The sequence below is a fragment of the Ovis canadensis genome, chromosome 8 (assembly GCF_042477335.2).
Source record: "Ovis canadensis isolate MfBH-ARS-UI-01 breed Bighorn chromosome 8, ARS-UI_OviCan_v2, whole genome shotgun sequence".
NCBI classification, from domain to species: domain Eukaryota; kingdom Metazoa; phylum Chordata; class Mammalia; order Artiodactyla; family Bovidae; genus Ovis; species Ovis canadensis.
In genome coordinates this window covers 91,165,770-91,192,199 of record NC_091252.1, presented here as the reverse complement: position 1 = coordinate 91,192,199, position 26,430 = coordinate 91,165,770, and the positions used below count along the sequence as shown (strand labels likewise).

General features: G+C 40.7%; 1 protein-coding gene across 2 annotated transcripts in view; it reads left to right on the top strand.

Annotated features, from left to right (window-relative positions):
• The window catches only part of TFB1M (transcription factor B1, mitochondrial), a 61,585-nt gene that overhangs the window by 3,719 nt on the left and 31,436 nt on the right, over positions 1 to 26,430 (top strand). For both annotated transcript variants that reach the window (XM_069598779.1, XM_069598780.1), the window contains exons 3-5: positions 15,039 to 15,147; positions 16,416 to 16,567; positions 24,514 to 24,633. In XM_069598779.1, coding sequence (XP_069454880.1) covers positions 15,039 to 15,147; positions 16,416 to 16,567; positions 24,514 to 24,633 — 381 coding nt within the window. The remainder of the gene's footprint in view (positions 1 to 15,038; positions 15,148 to 16,415; positions 16,568 to 24,513; positions 24,634 to 26,430) is intronic.

Here is a 26,430-nt window from a genome sequence, read left to right as displayed (position 1 = left end):
GGCTGCAGCTTTAATAAACCAGCTTTATGCATTGATGCTAAGCAAGCTAATTGTGTGACTTTTTTGGCCACTAATAGCTGTGCATGCCATGGTACCCCATTCCTTCAAAACTAAGTAAAACTAAGAAATGCTAACAATGTCTCAGTTGCTGGCATGGCTTCTGAGAACCTCCTTTAAATTCAGAAAATCATTGCTACAAGCACAAGATAGAGAAGATACACGCCTCATTGACAGAAAGTAATTGTTAAGCTTAGGCATTTGTATAAGGATTTTTTAAGTGAAGAAATTAAGTTGTGCCACAGGTTTAAAATGAGGTTTGAATAAAATGATCATTGTTGTTCTTTAGTCACTAAGTCATGTCCAACTTTTTTGCAACCCCATGGACTATAACCGACTAGGCTGCTCTGTCCATGGGATTTCCCAGGCAAGAATACTGGAGTGGGTTGCCATTTCCTTCTCCAGGAAATCTTCCTGACCCAGGGATCAAACCTGAGTCTCCTACATTGACAGGCAATTTGTTTCCCACTGAGCCACCTGGGAAGCTGGAATGAAATGGTAAATATATCTTTAAAACAGTAGGTGATGTCCTATGAGAAGTGTTTGAAGAAACTGGTTGTATTTCAGTGGAAGAGAAGCCTTGAGTGAGGGGATTCATAGCTGCCTCTCCAAAGCTGTGGGGAGGATCAGTTTGTTTTGGTCTTCTCTAGAAGAGAACTAAAACAGGTAAGAATTGAGGGAGGCAGGTGGATTTAAAAATGAGGAGAAACTTAAATTTTTAAAATAGTATAATACAGTGGAACAGATTATATAAGGGATCTTATAAAGGGATTCTTCATGGGGGGCACTTACACCTAATGGCTTAAGGGCCTTTGTTTGATTCCTCTGTAATTCTGAAACTTTAAAAGAGCCCTTAGCCTTTGGTTCATAAGAGTAGCAATTTATTAAGTGAGTCCAACAGAATAATAAAATTAGCTACATTGTTATTTTCATATAGGAGGACAAATCAGTTTAAAATTAGTACATTCTAAAACTTGTATGTGTATTAATGGATAAATGTTTAATTTCTGCCAGAACAGTTTGAGAAAATTTGAGAAAATCTAGAGCTTGTGTTTATGCCTCTGGATATTTTTAGAAACCCAGGGAGTTTTCTTCTCATTATTTTGCTATATCCAGCCTTTATGCTTTAAAAAATTATATATTTAGGTCAACCTAATTTTGCCAGCCTTGATAGAATTGGTTTCAGATTTATAACTTTATTTGGGGATTATTATATGGTGCAATATTCCTTGATTAAATATGGAATTTAATAGTGATTTTTGCTCTGAACCAGTTTCTTTCCAGAATGGTGTATCAGTTGGAGGTGGAAGTTGTAACAGTGTTATTTTTGGTGGGAGCATAAGATGATAAAAAGAAACTGAATAACATTACATCTAGGGTGTCTGCTGGCATAGAGAAGACTCTTCTGACTTCTTTTCCCCTTAAAGGGATGTCTTAACCCTGAATCTCACCCTCTATTACGTGTAATTCTTTCTTATTAGGCAGGCAGGTGAATCATATTTCGTATCACCAGCTTAATTAACATATCCTCCTCTCTGATCTCAACGAAAGATGTTTTAAAGACATACCAACAGACAGCCACACTCTTTTCACTGCCCCTCCCATATCCCTGCACGCCTGACTTCTGCCTTGTTTTATTTGTCTCATGAGATTTATTATCATCTGACACACTGTATGTTCTTATTTGTTGTCAGTCTCACATCTTTGAGGTCTTCCCTGGTGGCTCAGACAGTAAAGAATCCTCCTGACAATGCAGGAGACCAGGGTTCGATCCCTGAGTAGGAAAGATCCTCTGGAGAAGGGAATGGCTCCCCTCTCCAGAATTCTTGCCTGGAAGACCCCATGGACAGAGAAGCCTGGTTTGGCTACAGTCCACAGACTTGCAAAGAGTCAGACACCACTGAGCGGCTTAACCCTTCTTCACCCCTCTGCAGTGTAAGTGCCATGAAGGCAGATGTTTCTGTTTTGTTCCCTGCTGTATCTCTACAGCATCTGAGAGTGCCTGGCGCATACCAGGTGTTTGGTAATGTTTCACATGGAGATAGAAAGGTTGACTCTTTGTAGATATCTAATTAGCTCATTAAATAAATGTGTTGCTTAATGGTGAAACCAAATAATTGGGTATCCTTAATTATCAAAGTTCTGTGCTTTTTTTCCCTAAATATGAAGGTTGATTTCAAGGTAACTTGCTGTGCAGGAAGTGTATATTTGACTTCTGTTTCTGTAGAAGTAAAATTAATTTTTAGTGTCACATATGCAGGAAAGGAATTTGCCTTAAAAAGAAATGTTGGGTACTAAAATATCAAATAGACTTCTTTTTCTTGTAAAGAATGTTTCGATACGTAAAACCATGTTCTTTTAGGGGTGCTAAATTAATCATAAAACTGAGTAAAGGCAGAAAGAGTGGTCTATTTTAAGGATTCCATTTTAGTGATATCTAAGCTAATAAAATTACTTTTTAAAGAAATTGTAATAATTTATAAAATGTCTGCTACCTGGAAGTATGTCATTTGTAGCTTAATTCAAGTTCTTAAAATATTATCACGAGGCAGCCTAGGGAAAGAACATAGTGATAACATACAGGTTTTTCACTATTAGCATGTTGTAATGTAAGAAAGGCTTCCCTGGTGGCTCAGATGGTAAAGAGACTGCCTGCAGTGCGGGAGACCTGGGTTCGATCCCTGGGTCGGGAAGACCCCCTGGAGAAGGAAATGGCAACCCGCTCCAGTATCCTTGCCTGGAAAATCCTATGGTCAGAGGAGCCTGGCAGGCTACAGTCCATGGGGCTGCAAAGAGTCGGACATGACTGAACAACTTCACTATTCACTAATGTAAGAAAATGTGTTTAATACGTGAAAGCATTGTAGTGTGATTTTTGTAATAAAGAACAGAGTCTTAGCGTCAAATGACCTGTGTTTGATGTCTGGCTCTACCATTTACTATTTATATGACTGGGCAGGTAACTCTCACTCTGCCTCAGTTTGCTCATAGGATTGTTATGGTTTAAATGTGTTTAAAAGCATGCTGTCAGGTTTTGGGGTTTTTCTCCAGTGCTCTTAAGATGTTGCTCTACTATCTTATTACTTCTGTTGTTTCTGACAAATCTGTCATTCTTTGCTTCTGTTTTTTTCCTTGGGCTGTTTTTATGATTTTTTTTCTTTTTTTATAATTTTATTTGTAATTGAAGGATAATTGCTATTATGTTGGTTTCTGTCAAACATCAGCATGAATCAGCCATAGGTATACATGTGTCCCCTACCTCTTGCACCTCCCTCCCCATCCTACCTCCCTAGGTTGTTATAGAGCCCCAGTCTGAGCTCCCTCAGTCATACGGCAAATTCCCGTTGGCTGTGTATTTTACATACGGTGATGCGTGTTTCCATGTTACTCTCCCCATACGTCTCACCCTCTCCTTCCTTCCCACGTCTGTGTCTGTAAGTGTGTTCTCTGTGTCTGTGTCTCCTTTGCCGCCTGCAAACAGGTTCATCAGTACTGTCTTTCTAGATTCCATATATGTGCATTAGTATCTGATACTTGTTTTTCTCTTTCTGACTTACTTCACTCTGTATAATAGGCTCTAGGTTCATCCACCTCATTAGAACTGACTTGAATGTGTCCCTTTTTATACCTGACGATTTTTTCTATATCATTGGCTTTGAGTCTTTTCATCATGATGTGCCTTGGTGTTCTTTTCTTCATGTTTCTTGCTGATGGGCCAGTGAGAGCTTCCTGGATCTGCAAGTTTTCCTGCACTGCCTGTTGTCCAACATCTGAGTACTGCCTCAGCTTTTTTGGCTATTTCATGTTTAAAGTGAAAGAGTGTAACTGGTCTGTCTCCTTTATTACATCTTGACCAGAGTAAGAAGCTCTAGGATTCTTAACCATTTAGGTATTTATTTCATGAAATTTTGGAGATAGTAAGGCATTGAGTATTGTTAGTATTGCCTCTGGAATTCTATTAGGTAAACAGTGAGTATTTCTACTTGATAGGCAATGTAGACTTTGTGGGACTGAGAATCAAATAGATTGGTTTTCAGATATCATGTATGGCACTTACTAGCTTTGTGACCCTGGGCTTGCCTTTGAACCTTTTTTAGCTTCCGATTTCTCATCTGCAGCATGGGAATGTTAGTTTTCTTTTGTGGTTATTACAAGGATAGAAATTTATGTAAAGAGATTGGTCTGTTGCCTGTAGTCAATAAACGGTTGCTCTTATAATTCTTCCCCTTCCCCATCCTCTTGCAAAGGGAGATATAAAGTAATCTAGTCATCCGAACAACAGGACCTGTTTTTAATCCGAGATAGTAAATGTTTGAAATTCTTTCTAGCAGATTTTAAATAGGACTTCTTGTTGTGATGACTACATACTTAACACATATAACTTACTTGATGCAGTTATGACCACAGTTAATCATAACATGGACAACACTCAACCAGTTAGCAAAAGCTGATTCACAGACAAAGTGATCTCCTAGTCCACTGCAAGTAAGTACAGAGAATGCTGGAAGCAGACCCACTGACTACAGCAAGAAGTAACAGTTATTACTGTGGCAGAAGAGCTACAAGAAGCAAAAGCACAGTAGGGAAGGATCTATAGCTATTGAGGCCATTGCTCTACAGTCAACAGTGATCCAAGTCATCAAGAAAAGACTGAAATTGGGTTCATTGTTCTTAGTTTAGGAAGAGAATTGTGCAATATAGTTTAGAAAAATTTATACCTGTAAGTTTATTTTTAAGAAATGTTGACAATTAAAGGAGTTACATTGGTTGAATAGAAAAAGTCTTAGTTGCTCAGTCGTGTCTGACTCTAAGTGACCAGTGGACTGTAGCCCACCAGGCTCCTCTGTTCATGGAGTTCTCCAGTTAGGAATTCTGGGGTGGGTTGCCATTACCTACTCCAAGGGATCTTCCCACAGGGATTGAACCTGGGTCTCCTGCACTGCAGGCAGATTCCTTACATGTGAACCACCAAGGAAAACCCCGGGTTAAATAGAAAATTTATTAAATCAAATATCTAATCCCTTGATGAGTCTGAGTGGGTTTCTGCTGTACCTGTTCTTATAGTTTGTTGTTTAGTCACTCAGTTGTCTAACTCTTTGTGACCCCATGAACTGCAGCACTCCAGGCTTCCTTGTCCTTCACTATCTCCCAGAGTTTGCCCAAGCTCATGTCTATGACTCGGTGATGGCATCCAACCGTCTCATCCTCTGTCGTCCCCTTCTCCTCCTGCCCCCAATCTTTCCTAGCATCAGGGTCTTTTCCAGTGTCACCTCTTCGCATCAGATGACCAAAGTATTGGAGCTTCAGTATCAGTCTTTCAGTGAATATTCAGGCTTGATTTCCTTTAGGATTGACTGGTTTGATATCCTTGCTGTCCAGAGGACTCTCAAGAGTCTTCTCCAGCACTGTAGTTAGAAAAAAATTCAGTTCTGTGCTCAGTCTTCTTTATGGTCCAACTCTCTCATATGTACGTGACAACTGGAAGATAACATAGCTTTGACTATATGGACCTTTGTAGCAAAATGTTGTCTCTGCTTTTTAATATGCTTTCTAGGTTTGTCATAGCTTTTCTTCCAAGGAATAAGCATCTTTTAATTTCACGGCTGCAGTCATTTTGGAGCCCAAGAAATAAAATCTGCCCATTTCCTCTTTTTCCCCCATCTGTTCGCCATGAAATGATGGGACTGGATGCCATGATCTTTGTTTTTTGAATGTTGAGTTTTAAGCCAGCTTTTTCATTCTTCTCTTACACTTTCATCAAGAGGCTCTTTAGTTCCTCTTTGCTTTCTGGTGTAAGGGTGGTTTTGCATATCTGAGGTTATTCGTATCTTTCCAGGCAATCTTAATTCCAGCCTGTGATTCATCCACCTGACATTTCACATGATATACTTTGCATAAAAGGTAAATAAGCAGGGTGACAATAGACAGCTTTGATGTACGTCTTTCCTAATTTTGAATCAATCCATTATTCCCTGTCCAGTTCTAACTGTTGCTTCTTGACCTGCATACAGATTTCTCAGGAGGCAGGTAAGGTGGTCTGGTATTCCCATCTCTTTAAGAACTTTCCACAGTTTGTGATCCACACAGTCAAAGGCTTTAGTGTAGTCAGTGAAGCAGAAGTAGATATTTTTTTGGAATTCCCTTGCTTTCTCTGTGATCCAGTGGATGTTGGCAATTTGATCTCTGGCACCTCTGCCTTTTCTAAATCAAGCTTGTACATCTGGAAGGTCTCGGTTCATGTACTGTTGAAGTCTGGCTTGAAGGATTTTGAGGATGACCTTGCTGCCATGTGAAATGAGTGTGGTTGTGTGGTAGTTTGAGCACTCTTCGGCATTGCCTTATTGGGATTGGAATGAAAGCCGGCCTTTTCCAGTCCTGTGACCCCTGCTGTGATCAGTCTCTTAGTCATGTGCAACTCTTTGCATCCCCGTGGTGGACTGTAGCCCACCAGGCTCGGCTCTCCATGGGATTTTCCAGGCAGTAAGACTGGAGTGGGTTGCTGTTTCCTTCTCCAGCACCACCTCTCAGTTTTCCAAACTTGCTGGCATATTGAGTGCAGCACTTAAACAGCATCATCTTTTAGGATTTAAAATAGCTCAATTGGAATTCTGTCACTTCACTAGCTTTGTTTGTAGTAATGCTTCCTAAGGGTTACTTAACTTCACACTCCAGGATGTCTGACTCTAGGTAAGTGATCACACCATCATCGTTATCTGGGTCATTAAGACCTTTATTGTATAGTTCTCCTGTGTATTCTTGCCTCCTTGTCTTTAATATCTTCTGCTTTTGTTAGATCCGTACTGTTTCTGTCCTTCATTGTGCCCATCTTTTCGTGAAACATTCCTTGGTATCTCCAATTCTCTTGAAGAGATCTCTAGTCTTTCCCATTCTGTTGTTTTCTCTATTTCTTTGCATTGATTGCTGAGGAAGGCTTTCTTATCTCTCCTTGTTATTCTCTGGAACTCTGCATTCAGTTGAATATACCTTTCTCTTTCTCCTTTGCCTTTCTCTTCTCAGCTATTTGTAAAGCTATCTCATATAACCACTTTTGTCTTGCATTTCTTTTTTTGGGGGGTGGTTTTTGTTATAACCTCCTTACATTTTTATGAACCTCCAACCCACAAACTGGAGAACAATAATACCAAAGAAGTTCTTAGACTGTTGCAAATGTTCTAGGCCCCACATCAGGCTTCCCAACCTGGGAATCTGGCAGAGGGAATGGGCCTCCCCAGGGAATCTGACTTTGCAGGTCTATGGGATTTGATTATAGAACTTCCACAGGACTAGGGAAAACAGACTCTTGGAGGGTGCATCCAAAACCTTGTGCACACTGGGTTCCAGGAGAAAGGAGCAGTTGACCCCGTGAGAGACTGAGCTGGACCTGCCTGTGAGTGAGTGAGGGTCTCCTGTGGAGGCCCGGGTCAGCAGGAGCACTGGCAGAAGCCGTCCTGGGAGGTACGCATTGGCGTAAGTCCTTCTGGAGGTCACCTTTAGCCCTACCATAGAGCTTGTAGGCTCTAGAACTCGACTGCCTCCAAAGGCAGGGTGCACAGCCCCACCCATCAGCAGAAAATTAAAGATTCAGCGAGCATGGCCCTGCCTGCCAGAGCAAGACCCAGTTTTCCTCACAGCCAGTCCCTCAGGAAGCTTGTACAAGCCTTCTATCCTCATCCATCAGAGGGCAGACAGAAGAAGCAAGAAGTACAATCCCACAACCTCCAGAATGAAAACCACAGTCACAGAAAGCTAACCAAAATGGTCACATGGATCATAGCCTTGTGTAACTCAATGAAGCTATAAGCCATGCCATACAGGGCCTCCTAAAACAGACGGGTCATGGTGGAGAATTCTTAAAAAACGTGGCCCACTGGTAAAGGGAGTGGCAAATCACTTCAGTATTCTTGCCTCGAGAATCCCATGTATGAAAGTCAGTATGTGGCAGGTTAGAAAGAAGGTAATATTACTGGGCTGTGTAATTACTGCTTAGCCCACTGTACAGTGTTGGCTGTCATGAGCCCCTCACCAGGAAAAAGTGAAAGTGAAGTCGCTCAGTCATGTCGGACTCTTTGCAAGCCCATGGACGGTAGCCTACCACACTCCTCCATCCATGGGATTTTCCAGGCAAGAGTATTGCCTGGAGAGATCAACCCGACCCAGGGATCGAACCTGGGTCTCCTGCATTGTAGGCAGACGCTTTACCATCCGAGCCGCCAGGGAAGTCACCATGAGAAGGTGGCGTAAAACATATAAAATGGCTGTTAGTTTTTTGCACTGAAGGGATTTATAAATGGGCATAGGTTCTAGAAATTGCACATTCCTTCCTCATCAAATTAGATCACCAGCAAACTACCTAGTTAAGACCATAGCTTCCCCTCCACCACCACCACCCACCACGCCCCCCCCCAACCCCGTGACACACACATGTGGGATAGCATTCACTAAGTACTTGTAAGAGGAGAGAGATTTTTAGGTGACTGTGAAGAACACTTCTGTACTTGTTTTCTTAGTTTTATCAAAGACATTCTCTATTTCTTCCTTGTACCCTTTATAGAACTTAATACCAGAAAAGCACATGTTCTCTCTTGGAAACCGGCTGTAATTACTTCCAACACTGAGTGAAAATGATACAGTTCAGTATGTTGGCTTCAGGATCTAACATCTCTGGGATTGGTACAATGTAAAGCTCTCACAATCTACATACTTTGTATGCTTCCTTTATCACAGTTTGGTTTTCTTCTTTTGCAGCCTTTTTTAATGAATGCTTTTTACTCAAAGCTTGCTTATGACTCATTTTGGAAAAACACAGGATTGAAAATGGTAGAACAATTGGAGTGTCTGTAAACGACTCACCTGGCTGCCTTAGCGCCTGCATAGGTTGTCAGCGGTGCCTCTGCGGTCAGTACGAGGCAACACTCCCAGAGCTCTGAGGGGTAACAGGCACAGTGTTGTTCCGGAAGGGCTGTAATGGCGATCTGTTCCGCCCTTTGGTCATTCCCCGAATACCGTTATGATAATGCAGACATTTTCTTCTGTTAGGGGTTGGTTACGAGGTCTTTCTGTGTCATTGCTGATTATCATTAGGTGTTGAAATGGCTGCTGTCCATAATTATGCTGTCATTTCTGTTTGTACCACTTTTTTATTTTTTGGCCTCCATAATTGCTCAGGGCCTTCACATAAAGCTGTGAACAGCAGCATCATTGCTTCTGCAGTGGGGAGCGGGAAGGGGAAAGCTCGAGCTGCAGAGCTGGCCTGGAAAAAGTAGACCTCTTAAAGAACAGGAGGACTTGGTGTGTCATTGACTGACACATAAGCCAGAAGGGGAACCCAAAAAACTAGCACTTTAAACTTGGGAAAGGAAGGTAAATGTGTATTTTTACCAGTTTCCTGATATGTAGCTGTGTGTGTAAAGGTGGAAGATAATATTTCAAACATGGTTAAAGTTATCAGAGCATGTAAATTAATGCCACAGAGCCAAATTTACATTGTTTTATTTTAGCCTTAATTACTAATTACTTCATTACTTTCTATATATTGACATTGTGAAACAAGCTTTTAATTCTCCCTCTTTGTTTTTGGTATGCTTATTTGTTTTGTTTTAATTATGTGAAACATAATTACAGAAGAAAATTTAATGTTCTTCATTGGTAAATGCTGTCATTAAATAAAATTTTTATATGGTAAAAGCCTGTCCTATAGAGAGAGATCTCCCTTTTTATGTACTATGTCTAAGTCATTATATTTTCTAAGTTTGTCTGGAACTCATCAGATTAAGTTTTAGCAAATCATGGAAACTTAAAATAATCCATAAGTACATTAATATCAGAGGTACACAATTATTTTTGCTAAACTACTGTGGCTAAACAGATCAAACTAGATGATTCCCATAACTTAAAATGTTTAGCCTCTGATCAGCATATGCATTTCAGCTATGCGTTTCTCCAACATTACATGTATAACTGACTTATCAGTGAAATAAATCTTTGCAAGTTTCTGAACCTTTCAAATTTTAGGGGCCCCCAAATATTATAGGCTAGGAGAGGAGTTCCCCAGCTTCATAGAAAACTGAATGCCATTTTATCATTCACTTATTCATTCACTTGTCAAATACATATAAAGCACCTACTGTGTACTATTGCGGCTGCAGGGGATATTAAAGTAGATAAGAAACAGAGCCCTTAAGGGGCCTCTGTTGTTATAGGGGAAAGAAACCTGTATATACATGATTGTAGTACACAGCACTATAAAGAAGTGTGTGTAAGGCACATTGTTGACCCAGAGGTGTGAGTGAGCTACAGCTAGGCGCCTTGGTCCATGTCTCCTCCGTGGCTTTGTGATGGTGCTTTCATTCTTCCTTAGTCACCTGAATTAGTCAGAGGAGAGTTAGGATAGAGATTTCAGCTTTACTTGAGCTAGAGAAGAAGATCCGGGGGATGCTAAGGGCAAAAGTTCCTTGAATTGAAGCCAAAGTTCTCTGAGTTCCCTGAACTGAGATTTAATGTGGGAAGATGGTCACCTCTTCCTTTCTTCCTTTTGTAACCTTTTTTTTTTTTAACTTTTTATTTTATATTGTAGAATAGCCAATAACAATGTTGTAATAGTTTCAGGTAGATAACAAAGGGACTCAGCCATACATACATATATACATGTATCCATTTTCCCCTCACATCCAGGCTGCCAGTAACATTGAGCAGAGTTCCTTGTGCTGTACAGTCAGTTCAGTCGCTCAGTCGTGTCCGACACTTTGCGACCCCATGAATCGCAGCACGCCAGGCCTACCTGTCCATCACCAACTCCCAGAGTTCACTCAGACTCGCATCCATCGAGTCCGTGATGCCATCCAGCCATCTCATCCTCTGTTGTCCCCTTCTCCTCCTGCCCCCAATCCCTCCCAGCATCAGAGTCTTTTCCAGTGAGTCAACTCTTCCCATGAAGTGGCCAAACTACTGGAGTTTCAGCTTTAGCATCATTCCTTCCAAAGAAATCCCAGGGCTGATCTCCTTCAGAATGGGCTGGTTGGATCTCCTTGCAGTCCAAGGGACTCTCAAGAGTCTTCTCCAACACCACAGTTCAAAAGCATCAATTCTTCGGTGCTCAGCTTTCTTCACAGTCCAACTCTCACATCCATACATGACCACTGGAAAAACCATAGCCTTGACTAGACCTTTGTTGGCAAAGTAATGTCTCTGCTTTTCAATATGCTAAGTTGGTCATAACTTTTCTTCCAAGGAGTAAGCGTCTTTTAATTTCATGGCTGCAGTTCACCATCTGCGGTGATTTTGGAGCCCAAAAAAATAAAGTCTGACACTGTTTCCGCTATTTCCCCATCTATTTCCCACGAAGTGATGGGACCAGATGCCATGATCTTCGTTTTCTGAATGTTGAGCTTTAAGCCAACTTTTTCACTCTCCACTTTCACTTTCATCGGGGGACCTTGTGGTTATCCACTTTAAATATTGCAGCGTGTACATGTCGATACAAAAACCCTAACTATCTCTTCCCCACACTGTTCTTTAGATGTGCTTATTTTCATTGATTTTGCTCTCTTGCATATTAACTTTAGAAGCTCATGCGTTGCATCTGGCTGTTGTTCTTTTACTAAGGACTTCAAGAATCAAATTTTGTTTTGAATCTGGGGCACTTAACACATGCACATTTATAGATGGCTTACCTGTAAGGCTCCTTCTAGTTAGGTGCCAACACTTCAGTACTATGAGAGCAATTCTTAAGGTGTGATGCTAAGGTGGATGAGAAGGAGGGGAAAAAAGATAAAGAAGTACTTCTCTTTTTTACTCAGAAAAACTGAAGAAAGGAAGGACAACAAGGAGTGGAAGGTAGAAATTGGCCAGGAAGTAGCTTTTGTTAAAACATGCAGGATAATTCATTAGGTTGAAAGTGCCTGTGGATCAGAATTACTTCAGGAGCACTCTGGTCAAAGGAGTGTCTCAGAGGGCCACGTATAGCTTGGCAGTGACACATAACTTTTCTGCTGGGTTGACTCTACTCGCAGATTTAGTTAAAGATCTTGGTACTATGTAGAATCAATCCTTGTTATGTACTTAAGATATAAAGATTTAGTTAAATTAAAGTCATCTTTCATATGATTTCTCCTAATTCTCAGTATTTCGTTATAATGTCTTTAGTTTCTATTTGTTAATCAGTATTTTTATTGACATATAGTTGACTTTTACTGTTTTGATTTCTGCTTTTCCATTCTGGTTTTTCATAGAACACTGAATATAGGTCTCTGTGCTTTATGGTGGTTTGGTCACCAAGTCGCGTCTGACTCTTTTGTGACCCCATGAACTGTAGCCTGGTAGACTTCTCTGTCCATGGGATTTCCCAGGCAAGAATACTGGAGTGGGTTGCCATTTTCTTCTCCAGTGCTATATAGTAGGAACTTGTTTGTTCATCCTATATATACAAGCTTATATCTGCCAACCCCAACCTCCTACTTGATCCTTCCTGAACCACCTCCTCCTTGGCAGCCAGCAGTCTGTTCTCTGACTTGTCCATGATTCTGTTTCTGTTTCATAGATAAATTCATTTTGTTGTTTTTTAGATTCCATGTATATATGATATCATATGATACTTGCCTTTCTGTTTCTGATGTATTTCGCTGCTGCTGCTGCTGCTGCGTCGCTTCAGTGTGTCCGACTCTGTGCAACCCCATAGACGGCAGCCCACCAGGCTCCTCTGTCCCTGGGATTCTCCAGGAAGAATACTGGAGTGGGTTGCTATTTCCTTCTCCAAAGCATGGATGTGAAAAGTAAAAGGAAGTCACTCAGTCTCTTAGCGACCCCATGGACTGCAGCCTCTCTAGTTGCATCCATGTTACTGCAAATGGCATTGTTCCTTCTTTCTTAATAGCTGAGTAATATTCCATTGTAGAGAAAGAAATGTCAGCCTACTCTGGTATTCTTGCCTGGAGAACCCAATGGACAGAGGAGCCTGCAGACTGCGGTCAGTGGGATCACAAAGAGTCAGACTTAGTGACTGAACAACAACGATATTCCATTGTACATATGTATCACATTTTTATCCATTCATTTGTTGATGGACATCAGGTTGTTTCACATCTTGGTACTGTGAATAATGCCACTAAAAACATTAGGGGACATGTTCAGTTCAGTTGCTCACATGTCTGATTCTTTGTGACCCCATGAACTGCAGCACGCCAGGCCTCCCTGTCCATCACCAACTCCCAGAGTCCACCCAAACCCATGTCCATTGAGTCAGTGATGCCATCCAACCATCTCATCCTCTGTTTTCCCCTTCTCCTCCTGCCCCCAATCCCACGCAGCATCAGAGTCTTTTCAAATGAGTCAGCTCTTCGCATCAGGTGGCCAAAGTACTGGAGTTTCAGCTTCAACATCAGTCCTTCCAATGAACACCCAGGACTGATCTCCTTTAGGATGGACTGGTTGGATCTCCTTGCAATCCAAGGGACTCTCAAGAGTCTTCTCCAACACCACAGTTCATAAGCATCAATTCTTCGGCACTCAGCTTTCTTTATAGTCTAGCTCTCGCATCCATACATGATCACTGGAAAAACCTTTGTTGACAAAGTAATGTCTCTGTTTTTGAATATGCTGTCTAGGTTGATCATAACTTTCCTTCCAAGGAGTAACCGTCTTTTAATTTCTTGGCTGCAATGACCATCTGCAGTGATTTTGGAGCCCAGAAAAATAAAGTCAGCCATTTTTTCTGCTGTTTCCCCATCTATTTGCCATGAAGTGATAGGACTGGATGCCATGATCTTAGTTTTCTGAATGTTGAGCTTTAAGCCAACTTTTTCACTCTCCTCTTTCACTTTCATCAGGAGGCTCTTTAGTTCTTCTTCACTTTCTGCCATAAGGGTAGTGTTATCTGCATATCTGAGGTTATTGATATTTCTCCTGTCAATCTTGATTCCAGCTTGTGCTTCATCTAGCCCAGCGTTTCTCATGATGTATTCTGCATATAAGTTAAATAAGCAGGGTGACAATATACGGCCTTGACATACTCCTTTTCCTATTTGGAACCAGTCTGTTGTTCCATGTCCAATTCTAACTGTTGCTTCCTGACCATACAGGTATCTTTTTGAATTACTGTTTTGTCTGGGTATGTGTCCAGGAGTGAGTTTGCTGGATCATTTGGTAATTCTGTTTTTAATTTTCTAAGGTACCTCCATACTGTTTTCCACAGTGACTGCACCAACTAACATTCCCACCAACTATGTAGAAGGGTTCCCTTTTCTCCACAGCCTCTCCAGCATTTGTTATTTACGGACTTGTTATTTAATGATGGCTGTTCTGACCAGTGTGAAGTGGTACCCATTGTAGTTTTGTGTTTCTCTAATGATTAGCAATATTGAGCATCTTTTCTTGTGCCTATTGGCCGTCTATTTGTCTTTGTTGAAATGTCTGTTTAGTTCTTCTGCCCATTTTTGATTGGGTTTTTTGTTATTGTTGAGTTGTGTGAGCTGTTTGTATATTTTGGAAATTAAGTCCTGTCAGTTGCATTGTATGGAAATATTTTCTCCCATTCTATAGGTTGTATTTTTGTTTTGTTTATGATTTCCTTTGCTGTGCAAAATGTTGTAAGCTTGATTAGATCCCGCTTGTTTATTTTTGTTTTTATTTCTATTGCCTTGGAAGACTACTTAGTCTCCAGTTTAAAAACGCAGGAGTTCAGTTTTTGCTAAATCTATACCGAAATACAAGCCATCCTGAGGGTTAAAATTATGTCAATATTTGTGATGTTAATAAGCTATTGTTATACTGTTATCTGCCGCCATTCCCAGTCACTCTTATGTGTTGAAAGTCGAACACCATGGATGTCTGTTGCAGTGGACGCAGCATGCTATTAGTTCATTAATGATCATTCTTAGTCTCTGACTTTTCATATTGATTTATGATGCACAGATTTGGCAGGGAAAAAAATTAATTCCACTGTTCTCTAAAGTGTATGAGCTCATTTTATTGACCTTTTTGTAAACTAGATGCTTTCTGATGCAGCACCTGGAAAACTGAGAATTGTCCATGGAGATGTCTTGACATTTAAGATAGAAAGGGCTTTTCCAGAAAGTCTCAAAAGACAGTGGGAGGATGGTAAGTGTCTTTGGGTTGGTTTTCTTATTTTCTTTTGTAATTGTTTAGTACAAATATTTGTATTATTTGTCATACATTATAAATATTTATTATATACTTATATTAAAATTAGATAATTAAATAGGTAAGGTGCATTGTAATTTTCTCTGCTTTTCCACTTTCTTCCAAATTAAAAATCAAATTGCTTTCTCTTCATCCAAATTTATCTGATACTAATATTTTTCAAATGTTTTGGGGTCTGTTCATATAAACTTGCCATTTTTATGATACCTTATAAAGATGGAATGAACTAGAAAGTGTTTTCCAAATGGTGAAAATAGTGTTTTGGTGAACGAAGCCATACCCCCACCTTTCTTTTGACTTTATTTCCTCTGTTTTTTACATTCAGTAACCTTCCAAGGCACTCTTCATTCATGGACAGTTTTTTGGGTACCTGCTATGTGCCAGCTCCTTGGAACACACAGAAGTGTTTCTTGCCCATAAACCCCTCTCAGAGCAGCTGGAGGAGCGATTTGGGCGTGCCTCCACAGCTGCCCTTGAGTCTCGCTGCTCCACACCAGGCTTCTTCAGAGTGGCTGGCTCTGCCCGGCTCCCGCTTCCAACCGGCTCTTCTCCGTGACCACTTCAGTTTTCTGCCCTGCCCAGCCAGTCACAGACAAGAGGGATGACCGACCTAACTGCCTGCTGCAAATCTTCTCTGCGTTCCCCAGTGTTAAACTGTTACTCTCATCTAGAAGATTTCTCTGCTTCTGTTTTCCCTGATACCAGGCCCACCTGTTCTTCCTTTCACCTTGTTTTGAGCTTTCTCTATGCTGGTGGTTATTTTTCCACCCACATCTTAAATCTTGTTTCTCCTGCCATGACTTCACTTACCGCATATATATTGTACACAATCTTCATGTCCAGCCTGTATCCCCTTTGTGGGCATCTGACAGATTCTCTGGTGTCCCACAGGAACTTTGACCTCATGTCCAAGGCTAAATGATCTTTTTCCCTCAAACCAATTTTTTTTCATGCTTTCCTAAGCCAAAACCTGGGGACTTTAATGGAATACTAATTAGGTGGGGTTTTTTCCCTTTAATTCAAAGCTGATTGTGAGCAAACATTGCTTCTGAAGAATACATGGACTGAAAAATACTCAGCCATTATATTTTTGTGTGCTTTTGTTTGATGCTATTAATACCCAGTTTAATTTTACTCTTAACTAAAATTGTATTCATAATACATTGCTGAAATAATCATACCAAGTTTTTTCTTATGCCAACCAGATCCTCCAAATGTACATATTATTGGAAATCTGCCTTTTAGTGTATCAACCCCACTGATTATCAAATGGCTTGAAAATGTTTCTCAAAGAAATGGACCATTCACATATGGTAGAACCCGGATGATGCTGACTTTTCAAAAGGAAGTGGCAGAGGTAAGTTTTAACTTTTTCTGGTTGTTCTATCACAAGATCTAATTACCAGAAAAGAAAAATTACAAAAGAAAAAGAATATTATCAGTTTGGAGTTGAGAAAGGTAAGGGGGTTGGGTGTCTCATTATTCAATATATAGACTTCAGCTCACATAAGCCTGCTAGGCATTCCCATGACTGGAGTGTTCCAAGTTTGTCTCTAAAAAGTAAACCCTCAGAGCAGTGAAAGCAGTTTTTGAAGCAAAGAGATTTAAGGAGGGAATCTGCAGGCTATAAACAGTTCTTTTTTTATGACATATGAATATAAAAGAGTGTGTCATGTATATTCACTGCTTTATGTGTGTATGGCTTAATCAGAAGAACAGCCGAATCCCCACCACCCAAGTCAAATTGTTGTTATTCAGTTGCATCTGACTCTTTGCAACCCCATGGACTGGAGCACACCAGGCTTCCCTGTCCTTCACAATCTGGAGTCTGCCCAAACTCATGTCTATTGAATCGGTGATGCCATCCAGCCATCTCATCCTCCGTCGTCCTCTTCACTGTGGTATTGACCATCTAGTGATGTCCATGTATAGCGTTGTCTCTTAGGTTGTTGAAAGAGGGTATTTGCTGTGACCAGTGTGTTCTCTTGGCAAAATTGTTAGCCTTTGCCCTGCTTCATTTTGTACTCCAAGGCCAAACTTGCCTGTTATTCCAGGTATCTCTTGACTTCCTACTTTTGCATTCTAGTCCCCTGTGATAAAAATGACATCTTTTTTTGGTGTTCTAGATCTTGTAGGTCTTCATAGAACCCTTCAGCTTCTTTGGCATTAGTAGTTGGGGCATAGACTTGATTACTATAATATTGAATTGTTTGCGTTGGAAATGAAGGATCATTTCTGATTCTTCTGATGAAGGAAATGAAAGATCATTCTGTCATATTTGAGACTGCATTCAAGAACTGCATTTCAGATTCTTTTGTTGACTGTGAGGGCTACTCCATTTCTTCTAAGGGGTTCTTGCCCACAGTGATAGATATAATGGTCATCTGAGTTAAATTCACCCATTCACGTCCATTTTAGTTCACGGATTCCTAAAATGTTGATGTTCCCTCTTGCCATCTCCTGTTTGACCATATCTGGTTTACTTTGATTCATGGACCTAGCATTCCAGGTTCCTATGCAGTACTCTCGTTTGTAGCATCAAATATTGCTTTCACCACCAGCCACATCCACAGCTGGGCGTCGTTTCCCCTTTGGCTCAGCCTCTTCATTCCTTCTGGAGTTATTTCTCTGCTCTTCTCTAGTAGCATATTGGACACCTACTGACCTTAGGGGTTCTTCTTTCAGTGCCATACCTTTTGCCTTTTCATACTCTTTATGGGGTTCTCAAGGCGAGAATGCCAAGGTGGTTTGCTGTTTCCTTCTCCAGTGGACCACGTTTTGTCAGAACTCTCCACCGTGACCTGGCCATCTGGGTGGCCCTACACAGAGTGGCTCATAGTTTTATTAAGTTGCACAAAGCTGTGTTCCATGTGATCATTTTGGTAAGCTTTCTGTGATTGTGGTTTTCATTCTGTCTGCCTTCTGATGGATGAGGGTAAGAGGCTCGTGGAAGCTTCCCAATGGGAGGGACTAGCTATGGTTTGGAAAATTGGGTATTGCTCTGGTGGGCATGGTCATGCTCGGTAAATCTTTAATCCAACTAAAGTCTTTAATCCCATTAAATCTTTAAATCCAATTAAAGTTAAGTTAATAATTAGATTACTAACATCTCTGACACCCTCTTCTTTCTGATTGCATCTCCTGTTCCCCACCTACTACCAGGATAATCTATACCATGAGTTTGCAATTTATTATTCCCTCTGAACCTATGTAGGGAATAATAGGTTCAGAGGGTAAAGTGTCTGCCTACAATGCGGGAGACCGGGTTCAATCCCTGGGTCAGGAAGATCCCCCGGAGAAAGAAATGGCAACCCACTGCAGTACTCTTGCCTGGTAAATCCCGTGAACTGAGAAGCCTGGTAGGCTACAGTCCACGGGGTTGCAAAGAGTCAGACACGACTGAGCGACTTCACTTTCACATAGTTTATCAGATTCTTACCTGTATAATAATATATTTCAGTTTTGTCCATTTTTCAGCTTTATAGAAATGGGTTCATACAGTGTATATTCTTTTTATCCTGATCTGCTCACGTTGTCCATAGCTGTAGCTTATTTATACAGCTATTTACTATCCGCTGACTGTTGATCTGTCAGGCTTATCTGTGTGTTTTCCTGTTTGGGGTCCCTGCATTAGTTTCAGTGTTTGATTATTACAAACAGTCACAAACATTCTTGTGTTGATCCCAGCTGGTACACATAGACAAGATTACTCTAGGGTATAAACCTCAGGGTGGCAATGCTGGTCATAAGGCTTGCAGCCTCTGATTTACCACTCTTTTCTGCAGTGTCTAATCTGTTGATAATTGTATTTTCCATTTCTGTACTTTTATCTCTAAAAGTTCCGTTTGAGTCTTATTCTATCTTCCCTTTCTCTCATGTTTATGCTGTTCTTGGCATCCTTATGCATATGTATAATATTTGTAATAGCTATTTTAAGATCTTTGCCTACTAATTCCATTACCTCTGTCATTTCTGTACTATTTTACCAGCTGATGTTTCCCACCCTCTTTGTTCTGGGTCCCATTTTTCTGCTTTGCAAGCCTGGTAATTTTTGTTACAACAGTGCCTATTGTGAGGCTTGTTTTTTTTTTCCCCCAATGTTGTTGAGGGTCAGATTTTGTTGTATAGGGTTGAGTGGTGGGTTTTGTTCTGGCATGTAAATTAAGGTACTTGCAAACTGATTTGAGGTTTGCCTTTCAAGCTTTGTTATGATGGGTCCAAAGCAGCCTTTGATCTGGGGCTAAGTCCTACTACTAAGCCATGGTGTTTCTGAGGAAGCCACCCTGTGTCCTGTGTAATTCATGGGCTCTCTACTTTAGCTGTTGGGAATGCAGACTATTTCCAGCCCTATATGAGCTCCATTTTGTCCGACAGCTTTCCAATGGTACTTTGTCCAGCCTCCCTAGCCTTGAGGAGTTAACCTCATACACCCCTTCCAGATCCTTGCTCTGCCAAAGACTTGAAAGGGAGTGTGTCTCCACTCACTCCCTTCCTGTCTCTACCTCCTTCCCTAAGACCTCTCCAGCTCTGTGTTCTGCTTCTCCAGTAGCCTGCCCCCGGATTCTACCTGGATTCTAGCTGCCGCGGCCTCCCAGAGCATCAGCCTCTGTCTCCTGAACTCCAGGTCTTCCCTGCGCTTCTCCAGTAGCCTGCCCCCAGATTCTAGCTGCCGCGGCCTCCCAGGACGTCAGCCTCTGTCTCCTGAACGCCAGGTCTTCCCTGGTGGCCTCTGTTGCTTGGCTGTCCCTGAGCTGCAGCTGTAAGCTGGGCAGTCCCGAGGCTCACTCCTTTCCCTCTGGCAGTGACCACAGTCCCTTACTGCGTCGTGTCCAGGTTATAAAACCTGTTGTTTTGTGTGCTTTAGCTTCATGGTTGTTTCTGTAAAAAATAAAGCAGTACAACTTAATATCAGAATTGCTTTGAGAGTAGACACTGGATGACTACCTTAGTTCAACTCTTCCAGTGTCTTCCTTTCAAATAATTTATAAATGTATTATAAGAAATTTTTTCTTGCATCCATCCCTCTCTCCCCATGTTCCCTTCCAGAGGTGCTGGTTTTCAACAGCAGTTTTGCCCCATCCCCCACTCAAGGGACACTTTAGGTTGTCACAGCTGGGGCTGCTTCTGGCATCTAGTGGATAGAGTTCAGGGCAGCTGGTAGACATCATTCAGGACAGTCCCCATAGCAAAGAACTACTCAGCATTAACTAGCCCAAAATGTCAAAACCACCAAAGTTGAAAATTTCCGTTTTAGAGCATTAGGCCATAAAATCCATCACAAAAATGTAGAACCCTTTTGTGTTTGTTAGAAACTCTTAAGATGACATCGTCTTTTTCCTGCCACCGCCGCTGCCGCTGAGTCACTTCAGTCGTGTCTGACTCTGTGCGACCCCATAGACGGCAGCCTGCCTTTTTCCTGAGGTCCTAGTCATCTCCTTGTGACTCTTAATAGTGCTTTTCTGTTGGTTTGAATTGAGGCCATGCTAATAGTTCCCTTTGTTGCTTTTCTCAACTTTTGGATTTGTCCTTGGATTCTTTTCCTCAGCTGATATGATTATTATGGTATTTCTACTTTTCAGTAGCACAATAGAAATGCAAAAATACTCTCATTCTTTGGGGGGAAAGAGCAAAGGAACAGAGGCTGAAGAGGTGGAGTAACATTTTCAATGACTCAGTGTCACTTGTTATTAATAATAGTGTTGTTTCCAGTTTACCATTTGCAATTATTTTTCTTTAACAAAAAGTTGATTGTAGTTAAATTTTAGTTTGAATATTGAGAAGAGTTTATATTGAGTCTATAATTTATGGAATGCTTTAAAAGTATAGATAACACTGGTCCCCTGACTGATTTTCACATTTTTGAAAGTGAGAGCTTCAGTGGAAGACTATATAGCAGCATTCTCCTATTTTCCCTCTCTTTGTTCTTGACACTGTCATATTTGCATTTTGAATTTTAGCCACAGAAAGCACTTAGAATATTTGCTTGGCTTGGCTTTGTGAGTTACAGGGCAGAAACGAGCATGTTTGTCTTGTTCCTCTCTCTCTAAGATGACAGGGTGTAAATGTAAGAATTCAGCTCATACATATTAAGGGGCTTGTAGACACTTGAAAGTTGCAGCTCGTAAAATAGAATCAGACTGTGTAGCAGTAAATGAGAGCGTAACGAATCTCATCTAACCTCATGCTACAGGTGATGAAACTGAGACTCGGCGTAGTTTAACGTCTTCCAAAGGTCGTGAAGGGAAAGCTGAACCTGAACACAGGTCATATGTGTTCTGCTGAAATCATGAAGTTCCGATTCTTTGTGTGACTGGATCTGTGGTCTTTTCTTTCTGGGTCCAGCATCAACCTCTTCATCTACCATCTCCAGGGGACCATGTCTGGTTAAGGGAATGGCCTTTTCATAAGTTATCTAGTTCTCATTGTCCCTGATATTTGGCTCTGCAGTTTCTCAAGCGTAAGTCTAATTTTTCTACTTAAAATTATTTTACATGAATAGAAAAAAACCAAAACTGTTCTTGTGAATTCGTTGACCCCTTGTTTTTCTTACACTCAATCAGAATTTTTTAAAAGCTCGAGGGTTAGAGGTTTCCTTTTACTGAAAAATTACCTTGTTTGGTTCCCTGAACTTTTGCTCTTCAAATATATCTTGTAATGGAGTTTGAATTTTCACAGCTTTACCTATAATATATCAAAGAAACATCAAATGTTTGAGTGGTTGGATCAAATGTTGAACTCTTAGGCTAGCATTTAATGAAGTCTTTTGCAGAGCTTTTTGGTCTGTGGGTTGAATTCTTCCTTAATAAATGAGGGACAGGTATTTGTGCTGCTTTCTTCTACGTTATAAGATTGACATGTTTTCATCTCCAAAGCCTATGTGTATTTGCTGCAAAGATGGGATTGTTGTTGTTTAGTCACTGAGTCCGTGTCTGTGTCCATGGACTGTAGCCCACCAGACTCCTCTGTCCATGGAATTTCCCAGGGAAGAATACTGAGTGGCTTGTCATGCCCTCCTCCAGCGGATCTTCCCAACCCAGGGATGGAACCCTCATCTCCCTCACTGGCCACCAGGGAAGCCCAGAGATAGGAGGGTAACACTCATGGGTTCAGGATACTCCTTTCTCCTGGCAGAAGTGGATACATAGCACTCTTAAGTGAAACAGAACTTGAAGAATCACTCCATCTCCGACTGTTGAGTAGTAAGGCACACCACAGGCACACCTGGCCCAGGATTATTCCAGTAATCATTGCTGTCTGTAATGTTGACTCTGTCATTCAGAAGAGGTCTAGGGAGCTCTAGGAACAGGATGCATTTTAGAAAAATAAGTCTGTGCATCACTCAGCTTTGTCCAACATAATACCATATTTTTCATATCTTTAAGAAATAAAGTATTATAAATATGTTTGGAACCCTCTTCTATCTCCCCTTTTTCCCTCCTGTGAATTGAACTGTCTAAAAATTGATACTCAGTATTCCATGAACATGTTTTGCTTGCTCTGCAGATATAGATAGATATACGTACACATGCACACAGAGAGTAAAGGGTAAATAATCTTCAAAAGTTTCCCTGTGAGTGCAGTCACACTGTACCTATCTTCTGTCAATTATTTGCTCTATTTGGAGATTTATGTTGGTAACCTTTGCTATTCATTGTAAATATTATTTAGTATCCATTGTAAAAATTACCACAATTTAATTATTCATTCACCTATTGATGGATCTTTGTTTTTTGGTTACTACATATAATGTTGCAATGAATATCCTTATAAATATCTACTTGTGAGGCAGGTCTCTAGAATGTATTCATAAAGGTAAACCTGATGGATTACAGCAGTTTACTCAACTTTAGCTTTACTATATATTGCGAGATTATAGTCCAAAATGCTTGTACCAGTCCCCTCTCACTAGCAGCACATGAGAATTCCTATTGCTCCATATACTCGCCAGTACCAGGTCCTGTTAAGTCCTTTTTCTGTTGTGTAAGTTTTATTTCATGAAATACGAAATTGTGTCTCAACTGGTTTTAATGTGCATATCCCTGATCTGTAATCTACTTGAGCATAGTTTATAGTTTGTTTGGGTTGCTACAGTGTTTCTCTTCTTATTTTCTGTTGGTTTATCTTTTGATTATTGATCTATAGGAGTTTCTTCTATATTCTGAGCACTAATCCTTAAGAGTTTCAAATACCTTCTCTCAGTCTGTGGCCTATCTTCATAGTGTTTTCATTATACAACAAGTTGTTAATTTAAGTGGAACAATATGTATCAGTCTTTTGTGACTGCTGCTTTTGCATTGTTAAGGAAGTCTTCCCTGCCATGGGAGTCATAGATACTTATACAATTTTAAAATTTCAGTTTTCACTTACTGTTAATTCACTTGGAATTTATTTTTGGTTGATATGAGATATGGGCCTACACAGTCCTCTTTGTAGATTCCTGCTTATACCAAAGTCACCAAATGATCCATCCTTCTCCCACTAGCAGTTGCTACATCACATCTGTCACATTTCGAAAGTCCACATGTGCTTGGGTCTCTGAGGTTTTTGTTCCATGGGTATATTTGTGCCTCTAACAATATGATACTGCCTTAATTTTGATATCTGGCAAGGCGAATGCCCCCATGTCACCTCCGCAGAGCAGCCCCTCGCCCCACATTGTTGACATTCTACAGAAGTGCCCTGGGGTATTCTTGGCCCTTTACTTTTTCATATAACATTTATATGGAATTTAAAGTTCTTTTTAAAAATCCTTTGGGGATGTTGGTTGAATTGTATATATTTATGAGTTAATTCACACATACCTAATTTTAAAATAAAAATGTTTGGGTGCTTAAAAGAAAATAAGTTTTTTGTTTAAAAAAAAAAGTTCTCAAAATCAGCCAATTCAAGAGTTCTAAATATTCATAGTTTTATTACATTTAAATTAAGGACATACCATTGGAAATGTTCATTGAGACATTGGGGTAGTTCATAAAACTAAAGCATCTTGAATTCATTATTCTTGGCGTTTTCACCTATCTGTATTTATGGATTACTTGTTCCATACAGTATCTTCTACTTTGAAAATCCCAATAGCCAGTGGTAGGGAAATTTTCTAATTTGATTTTTTTTTTAAGTGCATTGTGTGTATAACTCACACTTCATAGATGTACCTCAGTTAGTGTCAAAGGAAAATGTTCCCCATGTTGGCTATATATCCTGTTAGATAGCCTATGCTTTTAAAATTTACCTCAAAAAAATCCACCTGGTGTTCGTAGATGATGAATGAGTTACTTGCCAAAATTCCTCTTTGTCCTTCTGCAGAGACTTACAGCTACTACTGGAAGCAAACAGCGAAGTCGCCTCTCCATTATGGCCCAGTACCTCTGCGACGTTCAGCACATCTTGACAATCCCAGGTCAGGCTTTTGTCCCCAAACCAGAGGTGAGTTTCTGATTATTTGTTTTGAACAATATAGTATACTAGGACTAGGATGTGTGACGATGTGTCATAGAAAATTATTGCTAGAATCTGATCTTCTATGCAGACTGTACCATAGCTTTTCCCTTCCCTCTCCTAAAACCATAAAGATCACAGTGGTGGATCAGTTCAGTTCAGTCGGTCAGTCGCATCTAACTCTTTGCGACCCCATGGACTGCAGCACACAAGGCCTCCCTGTCCATCACCAATTCCCAGAGTTTAGTTAAACTCATGTCCATTGAGTCAATGATGCCATCCAATCATGTCATCCTCTGTCATCCCCTTCTCCTCCCACCTTCAATCTTTTCCAGCATCAGGGTCTTTTCCAATGAGTCAGCTCTTCACATCAGGTGGCCAGCGTATTGGAGTTTCAGCTTCAACATCAGTCCTTCCAGTGAATATTCAGGACTGATTTCCTTTAGGATGGACTGGTTGGATCTCCTTGCAGTGCAAGAGACTCTTAAGAGTCTTTGCCAACACCGTAGTTCAAAAGCATCAAGTCTTTGGCACTCAGCTTTCTTTATAGTCCAATACTCACATCCATACATGACCACTGGAAAAACCATGGCCTTGACTAGACGGACCTTTGTTGGCGAAGTAATGTCTCTGCTTTTTAATATGCTGTCTAGGTTGGTCATAACTTTTCTTCCAAGGAGTAAACTTCTTTTGATTTCATGGCTGCAGTCACTATCTGCAGTGATTTTGGAGCCCCCAAAAATAAAGTCTGACACTGTTTCCCCATCTATTTGCCATGAAGTGATGGGACCAGATGCCATGATCTTCGTTTTCTGAATGTTGAGCTTTAAGGAAACTTTTTCACTCTCCTCTTTCACTTTCTTCAAGAGCCTCTTTAGGACTTTGTTTTCTGCCTTAAGGGTGGTATTATCTGCATATCTGAGGTTATTGATATTTTGCCCAGCAATCTTGATTCCAGCTTGTGCTTCTTCCAGCCCAGCGTTTCTCATGATATACTCTGCATGTAAGTTAAATAAGCAGGATGACAGTATACAGCCTTGGTGTACTCCTTTCCCTATTTGGAACCAGTCTGTTGTTCCATGTCCAGTTCTAACTGTTGCTTTCTGATCTGCATACGGATTTCTCAGGAGACAGGTCAGGTGGTCTGGTATTCCCATCTCTTGAAGAATTTTCCACAGTTTGTTGTGATCCACACAGTCAAAGGCTTTGGCATAGTCAGTAAAGCAGAAATAGATGTTTTTCTGGAACTCTGTTGCTTTTTCGGTGATCCAGTGGATGTTGGCAATTTGATCTCTGGTTCCTCTGCCTTTTCTAAAACCAGTTTGAACATCTAGAAGTTCACGGTTCACGCACTGCTGAAGCCTGGCTTGGAGAATTTTGAGCATTACTTTACTAGTGTGTGAGATGAGTGCAATTGTGTGGTAGTTTGAGCATTCTTTGGCATTGCCTTTCTTTGGGATTGAAATGAAAACTGCCCTTTTCCAGTCCTGTGGCCACTGCTGAGTTTTCCAAATTTGCTGGCATATTGAGTGCAGCACTTTCACAGCATCATCTTTCAGGATTTGAAATAGCTCAGCTGGAATTCCATCACCTCCCCTAGCTTTGTTCGTAATGATACTTCCTAAGACCCACTTGAATCCACATTCCAGGATGTTTGGCTCTAGGTGAGTGATCACACCATGGTGATTATCTGGCTCGTGAAGATCTTTTTTGTACAGTTCTTCTATGTATTCTTGCCACCTCTTCTTAATATCTTCTGCTTCTGTTAGGTCCATACCATTTTTG